Source organism: Buceros rhinoceros, unplaced genomic scaffold (genome assembly GCF_000710305.1).
Source record: "Buceros rhinoceros silvestris isolate BGI_N320 unplaced genomic scaffold, ASM71030v1 scaffold26480, whole genome shotgun sequence".
In the NCBI taxonomy this organism is placed as follows: Eukaryota; Metazoa; Chordata; class Aves; order Bucerotiformes; family Bucerotidae; genus Buceros; species Buceros rhinoceros.
In genome coordinates this window covers 7,415-17,883 of record NW_010389405.1, presented here as the reverse complement: position 1 = coordinate 17,883, position 10,469 = coordinate 7,415, and the positions used below count along the sequence as shown (strand labels likewise).

At 50.9% G+C, this 10,469-nt stretch overlaps 1 protein-coding gene across 1 annotated transcript; it reads right to left on the bottom strand.

Annotated features, from left to right (window-relative positions):
- Positions 1-34: 34 nt before the first annotated feature.
- Positions 35-9,495, bottom strand: SLC17A9 (solute carrier family 17 (vesicular nucleotide transporter), member 9). Its single transcript, XM_010134256.1, has 12 exons — positions 9,299-9,495; positions 7,704-7,843; positions 6,965-7,064; positions 6,068-6,198; positions 5,144-5,240; positions 4,574-4,670; positions 2,466-2,553; positions 2,118-2,152; positions 1,434-1,549; positions 939-994; positions 557-586; positions 35-463 (listed from the first exon to the last, which is right to left on the bottom strand). The coding sequence occupies exons 1-12, from the start codon at positions 9,469-9,471 to the stop codon at positions 300-302; spliced, it is 1,227 nt and encodes a 408-aa protein (XP_010132558.1). The 5' UTR covers positions 9,472-9,495; the 3' UTR covers positions 35-299.
- Positions 9,496-10,469: the final 974 nt, after the last annotated feature.

Genomic DNA, 10,469 nt, shown 5'->3' with positions numbered 1-10,469 from the left:
GTGCGTCCCTCAGGGGCGAGCTGGGTAAGCGGCCCTGGCCACATGGACCGGGGCAAACGGGCCACGTGGGCCGTATCCTCACTGAAGGTGATGAGCTGGACGGCTCTGCAGGCCATCAGCTATGCCCTGAGCAAAGAATGAACTCTAAATTTCTTTTCTCCCATGGGTTTCATCCACATCCAATATGTACTTGGTCTCAGAATACTTTTTTCCTGTTAAACACCTAAAAAAAAAATGTTCTTTGGCACTTGTGCGACAATGACACACAGACGTGATGCTCTCCCGTCCTGGACTCATCTCTAGAGGTCCATATACGCAGAGTCTGTGTCCAGCCTCTGGGCCTCTCCAAACACGAGGAACGCACAGAGGCCAATGCTGTTAACAGCAGCCACCAGGTTGAAAACAGAGCTCCAGGAGCCGGTGCTCTCAATCAGATACCCAGCCAAGTACACGCAAACCACACCTGGGACAGGAGACAAAAGAAAAAGTGCCAAGGCTCTGGGGCCAGATCCTGCCTGCCTGCGAGGAGAGGATGAGCTGCAGGAAGGTACTTTACCTACGAGGGCTCCACCTGTATTCCCAACCCCTGCAAAGAAACGAAAGGCATCGTATATTAGAAACCCACAGAGACGAGCAGCTTCATCCAGGCTCCCACCCGACCCCTGGTCCCCGTGTACAGCTAATGCCTTGCTGATGGCTGGGACACCCCTCGTCCCCCTCCCCACCCCTTGGTGCAGGTAAGCGTTTGGTGAACGGAAAAGCGTGTTGGTGCTGTTACCCGCCCTCATCAATGGCCGATGTGTCACAGGAGGAAGCTGAGGCTGCACACACGGAGCAGAGGTTGCACAGAGCTACTCCTGCTCTAACCTTAATGCTGACAACCGTGTCCCCTGCCACACACACCACCCTTCCAGCACAAGACCCCACGGAATCCTTACCAAACAGTAAGCCGGCACACGAGGGGGCCAGATCCTGCACGTTCACTGAAATGCCACTAGTGAGAAACAGAGAGGGGGAGATGGCAGTTTTAATGGGGCGCGACTGCTTTTTCACCATTCACAGCGTTCAGTTTGTCAAACACCATGAAGGGATCCTGGGCAATAAGTGGCACTGGCAGGAGAAGGGAGGAAAGAAGCTGAGGGTGAAGCAGCACAGGAGGAAAAAGATTCAACACAAAGCATTCAGAGGGGCCAAAATGCAATTCCCTCCCGCTTCACCTCCCTATACCCGGCCATCCAAGCCCTTCTCCGTGCTAGAGGTTTGCAGGGGGCACTAAACTCCACCAGCCATGCAGGGATGAACACAGGATGCTCAGACAAGCGCCAGTTCTTGCTGTGACAGTCCCGATGGAGACAGCCTCCTCTGAGACCCTGAATGCCACGCGCAGGGTAAGAGCTACGGGCCGCAGCTAGTGCCATCATCACCCTTGTCACCTGTGGTTGAAGGTCTGAAGTCCAACAGAGGCAGAGGCGAACACTATCGCTTTGCAAAAACTGGAGGTCTGGCCCAGGCACAAAGCAAAAACGCTTGAGACGCCGGAGCCAATGACCTGGAAGAAAGGGGAAAATTAAATACCACAGCACATTCTCTGTAAGGAAGAAGGCAACCCCTGTCACGGACAAACTGTTCCCTTCTACAATGGCAAGAGCTCGTATGCACCAGGTGCTTCTCAAGCCTTTTTTCCCCCTGGTGTTCTGCCTTTCTGTGTCAGAGGTCTGTCTGGAGGGACGCGATGCTGTGGAGCGGAGGATACGCTGTGCTCTCGCCTAGCAGTTCTATTTCTGTTCATCCTCGTATTGCTGTTTCCTCGGTATCTCAGGGGTCATTTGGAGTGACAGAGCATGGCTGGCCTTTGCCTGTGAAGGAAAACCTCTGTGGAGCACTGACACATCTCTGTGCTCAACGCTACCGTTGGTCCACGCTCTGTTCCTCAGTTAGGTGTATGCTCTGGGTCTCGTTTCCCATATGCACCGACCACCAGTCTGACCGCAAAGCGACAAACCCTTTCCTTTTCCACCTATAGCCACCACCCCAGCTCCACACCAGGGCTAATCTGCCAGGCAAGCAGAGGTCAGCGGGTGACCCACGCGTCTCTCCCGCAGCTCCGCCTCTCTTACCTGCATGAACTTACGAATGGTGATGGTTTTGTACCCTGGAAGAGAAAGGGAGTTGGAGTTAAGCACAGCTCATCAGGGCTCCTTGTCCTCCAGCCAGGACACCACGAGGTAAGTGGATTTCAGCCAGCCAGAGTTCATCTCCGTGTGGGTATTGTAACTGAGATCCAAGGGAGCTCCAAACACATGGTTGGGATTTGGATCCGGGAGTATTCGCTCTGCTTTCACATCAGAACCTCAAGTTGTCTGTTTGCTGGGTCTGCTCCCTACCAACACACCCATCTCCTCACCCAGGTCATCTTTCTACATAACATAGAATAAGAGCTGAGGAAAAGCCAGAAAAGCTCTTACCCTGGTTGATTAAATGATCAGAGAGAAATCCACTGAACAAGCTTGTTGGAATTGCAACCAGCCAGGGGACAACGTTAAACACCCAACCCTGAGGGAGCAAAAATCAAGAGAGGTTTGGTGTCAGAGCTGAGTTTGTTTGCACGTGTTTTATTTGATAGCCTGTGGTATCTGTAGAAAGGGGGAAAAAACGGAGTGATCAGGACTTGCAGCATCTCTACCCTCTTTGCACAGCAAGCTCTCAGCTACACCCTGGACCACGCAAAGGTGACAGGCGCATCACGGGGCTGTAGCGCTGGTGTCTCTCCTTCTGCCCCAGTGACCCTGCATGCAGGGGAGAGGCAGAAAGCTCTGTCTGCTCCGGGGAAGAGGGATTAAACGTGGCAATGTTTACTGCTCAGCAAGGTGATGTGGCAGAGAGCCACAGAGCCCTGGAAAGCAAGCTGTAGATTTTACCCTGCCCTGTGGGTCGTCAGTAAAGCTGCCGGCAAAATTTCCACCATCAGCTTCAACCTCATTAGCAGCATTACCATGGAGCTGGGGGAGCAGAGCTGCATTTCCTAATGCCAGGATTAGGTAACATTATGGGCAGCAACATACTTCGGCCTATTTTCAATTAAGTGAGCTTGCTGCAGTTATAATCACAGATGATTACTGGATTACAGCTGCTCAGAGGCGGTTTGGTGCCCAGATCCCACGAGGAGCTGAAATCAGTGCAGGTTGGGCTGGGCTGCATCTCAGCTGGCTGAACCTACTCATTCATCCATCATCCCTCACATCTACCCCCTCGCTCAGAGCCCATCGTCCCGTGGAGACATCCCTCCCATCCTCGTCTGCCTTCAGGATGTGTGGGAAGGCTGAATAATCTTGGGTTTTAATAATGCCGTTCCAGCTGCTCCCAGAAATGACACCAGAGTCCATCTGCATCTTTCAGTGCCTTTGAAACTTTGGATTTGGTCACTTTTGACAACATAGGGCTTATGGGATGATATCTCCAGTGTCTGCTAACACCAGCTGGGGTGGCTCGGCAAGTCAATCCCAACAAACCACCCTTGGCTCATGCCTATGGCCCATCACTCTGAGCAGCCCTCCACCGCCTCCGCCCAGACGGGCTGCAGGCAGCTCCACAGGCAGCGGGGAAGGCAGCTCCCTGCAGAAAGGGACTGTGAGCAGCAGGTGACAGAGGTTTCCCACACTAGGGATTATTGTCCACCCTTTGAAATCAAGCATCCCCGATTTATTAAAATGTATGAAGCGATTATCAGATGCAGGATCGCTATATAGAGCATCTTACATAAGGGCACCATGATATAATGCTTAACAGATGGTAAATTACTGCTGCACAAGCACATTACTCGAGGTGCACAGATCTTGTCACAACAATATGTTTGCTGGTTTAATACATGATTTTAATACAAATATCGAGGATGCCATAAAGTGCCTTACACATGTGATGTGAAAAGGCGTCTGTAAGCGGCTCTGGAAATCCTAAAAACCCAACGGAGCCATTGTGGAAAAGAACGTCTGGACTTCCGAGAACGAGAGCAAAATCCCAGCTCCCAGCCCAGGTGAGTATTGCCTGGGTTTCTGAAACATGGCAACATCATTTGGGCTGAGGAGAGGGAAGCTTTGGTGGTATTGTTAAAGTACACATTATTCATGGTAATTATCATTTATGCAGGCGGGTCTGAGCTGTACAATGCCAGTACAGAGAAAACCCAGCAGTGAATGGTGGTCATTTGCAACAGCATCGCGTCATGAGCTCTGTGCCATTGGAAACCCACCCTTTCCTCAGAAGAAAAGCAGTTTAAAACCAAATATACCCATCTCTTTCCTGCCTGGAAGATGCTCCAGCTCTGCCTCACTTCAGCATCCCTAAACAAGCAACTAGAAACCAGCCTCTGCCTGCCTGGAGGGAGGATGCTGGTACCTCCAACGCATGTGCAGGAGGATAACAGCTCCTAACACCGCAGGGAAACCTCCCACCTCCTCCTGCCTCCCAGCCCGCCCTCCCCAAATCCTCCCTGCCACCACCGTCCCCCGAAACCAACCCGTTTCATGACCTCATTTGCATAGAGATCAGCAATGCCTTTGTCTCAGAGCCAGCTTACCTTGGACTCGGGGAAAGTTTCCTTAAAGAAAGTTGGCAGCCAGGAGAGGAGAGTGAAGAACGTGCTGGCCGTGGAGAGCTGAGCGATGATGACAGCCCTGAAAATACACAGCGGAGAGGAAATAATCAGGAGTGACAGGTCACACTGGGTGGGAAACGGGCGCTCGAGCAACGCGGTATTTCAGTTCCTGGTCTGTAAATAAATCCCTCACAGCGTACAATTGCTTCCTGAGATTTTTTTCATAGATAACTACTCCTTTTGGCTTGCCACTTGCAGCACCACTCGTTCCTTCACTGTCCTCATTGCCTGACGTCAGCCCCTGGGTTCAGGCGAGGTTAATTGCAGCAGCAATTGAGTGAGTGCATTTCCCACCAGCCCCTTCGAGTCCTGCAAGAGCTGTCCCGCTCCGAGAGGTGTTCTGTACGCTTGGTTTTGTTATCAGCGGATGCTCCACCGCTATCCAAGACAGGAATGGACTTGCAGAAGAAATAAGCACGGAGAGGAGGAAAAGCCCTTGGAAGGAGGTTGCTGCCCAGCCCTGCTGACGCTCGAGCCCCCGCAGCTGCCTACCATATCGGCGCCTTCTTAAACAGCTGCTTCCAGGGAACTTTGGTCTGCTTGGATATCGAGAGGCCTCTCATTAAATAGTCTATGGGGATGATGAGTTCTGCAGGGAAGAAAACGTACAAAGGCAAGCTTAGATGAGTAATTTTCTGTGGAGATGGAGGGAGCCCTGGGAGCCCGCTACACAACTACCTTTAATCTCCACCTAACCCGTGTCTCTTGGCTATGCCACCGCTGAACGCTCATGAGAACACCAGTTACGTTGACCAAAATTTCCCACTGAACCTACACATTTCCCCATCCAGCCACCTTCACCCATTTGTTTTATCTCATTACAATTAAACAAAAATCCCTTGCGCAAGGACCTGGTTTGGATTTTGTGCAGCACCAGGGCTCGCCCAGCTCTTGATGAGTTGGGCTCCTATATACCACACTCACACTAATATGCTGTAGCCAGGTGTAACAGTTTGCTCATGTGTAGAATTACTCCCAGACTGTTATTTGGGAAGAGATATTCCAGATTAACTGGTTTTTAAAAGCTCTATGTGTAGATGCTCTTGGTTTGGCCTAAGTATCTTGCCCTGCTTTAGCTTAATCCACTTTGAAGATCATGCTCTGTTTGGTGTTTTCACTGGTGCTTACGAGTGCTGAGGAGTCGGATCAGGCTCTCGACAGCAATATAATCCAGCGTGGGACTTGAAATAGGAAATCAGCAAGGCAAGAGCTCAAAAGCTTGCTTCTGGGTTTAGCATCTTGGGTGAGACACGGCAAGTATTATCAACGACATCTGAACAAAAGGCCTTTGTGTAAAACCAGGCATGATCTTGGAAACACGGAGGATTTGCAGGAAATAACTGGGAGGTGGCACTCGGGTCCCCCAGCCTCGGGAGCGCTGGCAGCCCCAGAGACGGAACAGGCGGCTGGACTCACCTTTCTCACTCAGGAGGTACTTGCAGGTGCAGTAAACCCAGAGCAAGGTGAGCAAGCCGGAGAAGTAAAAAACGCTCTCCCAGCCATACCAGTCCAGGAGGAGAGATCCTGCAGCACCGATCACCAGCGTCCTGCAAGGAAAACCACGCTCAGATTGATGGGTCTGGCTGCAAGTGCTTGGGCTGCACGAATCAATAGGAGACACTTCTCGGGTCACTAAGCGCATTTAAAAGAGTCATCAGTCCCTGTGTGCAGGCACTGCCCGGTCACCCCGTGACTCGGCAACGTGCCCTGTTCCTTGTGTGGCATCTTGGCATCCTCAGCTGGGCAGGAGAAGCCACTAAGGGACCTCCTGCCACCTGCCCCGCACTGAAACGTGCTCATTGGGGAAAGAAAGTGAAGATGCTGGTGTGCAGGAAGTATCTCAGAGACCGTATAAATAAGCCAAAGAAAGGAGAATGCTGGAAAACTAAGTGATTAAACACAGTAAAATTTCTATTTGGCTTTGAAGTAACCCTTCTCTTTAGAAAGGGAATTCTCATGGAGGTTAGCAGAGATGGGGAAGCTATACCATCCCCGTCTATCAGAGAGAACAGGTGACCCGGCTTGGGCTGACCCCTGCCCTTCCTACTGAATCAGGCTGTTTCCCATAGTAATTAAATGTTGCAAACACTCTTCAAAGCCTGGCTTGAATAGAAAGGAAAAAAACCCCATAAATCCTTGACATGCACGACAGCAACTGCCTGAGGCTTCCTCAGCTGCAGCCGGTGTCCTCGAGGACCCAGGAATCCACATGTACTTTGGGCTGCAAGTTTTGCCTCCAACTATTTAGTGGCATTTCATCACAGATGATGTCCAGAGACTTGTCACTTGCTGCTGAAAGCCTTTTGAACTTACCCAAACTGCGAGCCGGTCCCCACTGTGCTGTAGGTGAAGGCTCGCTCGCCCTCCCGGACCTTCTGGGACAGCAGGCTGGCCAGGGACGGGAAATAGACCCCTGCGAGCAACGGAGCGAGGCAGGGAGCAGTCAGGCTCCTGTGCCCTCGTGAGCAGATCAAAAGCAAATTTAAAAGATCCAGCAGGAGCTAAACACCGAGACAAAGCAACAAAATCTTTGGTGAATTCAAAGCAGGGCTATAAAATAAAACCAGCGGATCCATCACCATGGAAGGTTGGTTTGTGCCTTCTCCGTGATCCCCCGTTTCACCATCACCGCTGCTACTGTCAATCCATCAATGCCAGTGCACTTTCCCAACGGTTCCCCAGTGCAAGAGGGGAGAAAAGCCATCCCAAATTATCCAAAAGTTTTGGCAAGGACAAATTTTCCCGAAGTCTTTTGAAGGAGAATTAAAATGTGGAAAATCAAACAGGAACAGCGATGGTTTCAGGAGCCAGCAGCCCTTGTCTGTCAGAGATTCCTACGGGGCAATGATTTGTCAGTGACTTTCTCTAGAAATGCCACTTGGTTTTTCCCATGGAAGTTCTGGATATGACGAGTTTTGAGGCAGAGAATTGCTTCAACGTGCAGGAGAAGGGTTCACGCACAGGACTTGCATCTGAATTTACTGCACACAAAGGCCCTGGGCAGACAGACACACAGACACGTGCTCAGGACAGACACACAGGATGTGCTCACCTTGCAGCAGCCCCATGAGGAACCTGGAGGAGGTCATAAAAACGAGGTGAGCAGAAGTGACGTGGGTGAGCAGCGGGGTCAGGACCGTGAGGAACCCCCAGGCTGATGCTGAGAGGAGGAGGACTTTCTCACCTCCGATTCTGGAAGACAAAAGGCACGTTATCAAAAACAAGGGGAGGGCAAAAGGGCAAAGTCCCCCAGCCAAGACTCAACTCTCTTTCAGGTTTAGCCTGTTTTTAAGAGCAACCTTTCTGTCAAACCTGTTCGCCTCTTCCGAATGTCTTTAGCCCTCTGGGGAGCAGCTCTGACTTCCTCCCTTCCCTCCTCCTGCAGCCCCAGAGACTCCACCACTCCAATGCACTCAAGTCTGTCTCCGACGGGGGAAGCCCAAGCTGCTGTCACTGTTCTGCTTTTCTAACCGCTGATGGTGTTTGCTCTTCCAGCTGCTCTTCTGCACCAGGTCTGCCTGTTCATATTTGGTTTTATGCAGGCATCTGCTTGCAAACTATTAAGGAACATAATTAAATAGCATAGTGCACTGCATGGATGAGGGACTCCTTCCAAACATGTGTTCCTCACAAAAGATTTCCTAGGAAAGTCCTCCCCGCTAAAAACGGGGTGGCTGGAGAAAGGAACTCAAGCGGGTAATTACTGAGATCTTTCCTTACAGCTAACTGGGAGGTGGGGTTTTAATTGCTCTGATAAAATGGAGACATTTGGGGTTTCCGGAAACGGTGACGGGGACTTGCTTGTGGAAAGATTGCTTGAGAATATAGGGTGGAAAAACTGGAGGTGCTGAACTGAAAACGGAGAAAGACTATGCAGATCAAACAGAAAAAAACCTGTATTCCTCACGAAAAGGAAATATTTTCTTGTTGTGGTTATCGATTGCAGCCAGAAACCCTCCCAAGTGGCTGACCAGCACCACGGGGCTTAAGCTGTTCATTAACGGACAAGTAACGCTCCTGAGGAGCAGCAGCTGAGAGCGATGCACGAGCATCAGCATTTACCACTTTTCTAAAACAAAGTCTGCTTTACACCCACTATTTCTTTCATCAGCTTAATATGTACACTTGTGGGTTTGCTTTTTTTATTCCAGCTCCTGAACCAGCACTAAAAACAACCTCCATCAGAAAAACCATGCTGGTGTAAAAGCGCTCGTCACTGTTTCCGGGTGAAAAGCCCTATGTTGGAATAATTCACGTCCACTGACGTGCCTGCAGATGTCTCGAGGCAGTCATGACCGTGTGGACAGTCCCTGTGCGTGCTGGGCTCTTGCCCATACCCGATAAGCAGAGCAGCAATTTCAAGACCCGGGAATCCAATCAGACAGTCAAAACTACACGTGTCCTTTCTGAATCAGAGCTACAGACCCTGAGTGGGGCTGATGGAGAGAGCGCAGCTGCTTTCAGAGCAACCTGCAGGGGCCCATAAAGCTTCTTCTCTCCACAGACATGCTTTACCCTTCCACCCCATTGCAGTCCCAGGGTGAAACCTGGCACAGCCACTCAAGACTGGAACTGAGAGGTCAAAACCAAGAGAAGTGTCATTAAAAAAGCCCGAGCAGAGGAAAACACGAGAATTGTTGCCAGTACTGATCACTGATATGTCCTCCGATGATCTGTGTCAGGCAGTAGCCCCAGAAGAAGCTGCTGAGCACTATGCCGGATTGCTTCTTGTCCCAGTCGAAGTGGGTGCTCAGGGCGACGGCGCAGATGGGCACGGTGACGCGGGCACAGTACAGCAGGCATGTCCCCAGGAGCAACATCACCGTCCAGACACGGGACTCAGGCCTGCAGGGGTGGAGAGGAAGACGAGGAAGGGGCAGATGGAATGGGCTGCCTGGTAGATCCATCCACAGCGAGGACTTGGGGGCCAGGCTGGTTTGCTTGCAAGCCAAGTCTGTCTTGATAAAATAAAGGTCAGTGCCACCCCCTTGTGGCACAGGGGTTCTGGCACAGAGCATGTTGTAACTGGTGACTTTTCTGAATGATGCCAGCTTTCAGCCCAAACACTATTTGACCCCAGCAGCAAAACAATGTCTGTCCATAGGCTGCCACAGGCTGCTTGGGCATCGCTGGCTGTGGATGGAGGGAAACCTGGTTTGTTTGCTTTTTTCCCCAAACAGAAACTGTCCTTTAAAAGATAAGGATAACAAAGGAAAGGTCAGTGCACGAGGTTGGAAGCATTTGCATGAGACACAACACCTTGGTAGCAAACACTTGTTATTTGGTATTCCAACCCACCTCCAAGGCACGGGTTACCCTTCCTAAGCAGGAGGGAGACAAGACTGTTGGGGCTGAATAGCCCAGAGCAAGACAATCCAGCCTGGCTGAATAAGAAGTTTAAGATAAAATGAGTAATAATTTGTTAACAGAATATATTTTTTTGGTACACGGCTACTCAGCCCCAAGAAAAGTGCTCCTGCAGGAGATACAGGCTGGAAATAAATAGGAAGGCAGTTTTCTCCTGCTCCAAGTCAGCGATGTGCTTCTGGAGCAGAGACCCACCGTCTGCTGCAAACTTCAGGCCCCTGGTGTAGGTGAACTCCTCAGCCTTCTCACAGCCCCACTAACGTCAGCCTGGGTCCCCCCCTTCGCCCGTGAATTACACAGTTAAAAGCTGAGTAAAAGCACCCACTATTTGAATTATTTGTACTTGGTTATTTTTACGGCCAGAGCACAAAGCGCTGAGCAAACAGACTCGCTCTGCCCCAGAGATGACGGGGGAATTCACTGTGTACCGGGGCATTAACCTCTGTGCTTC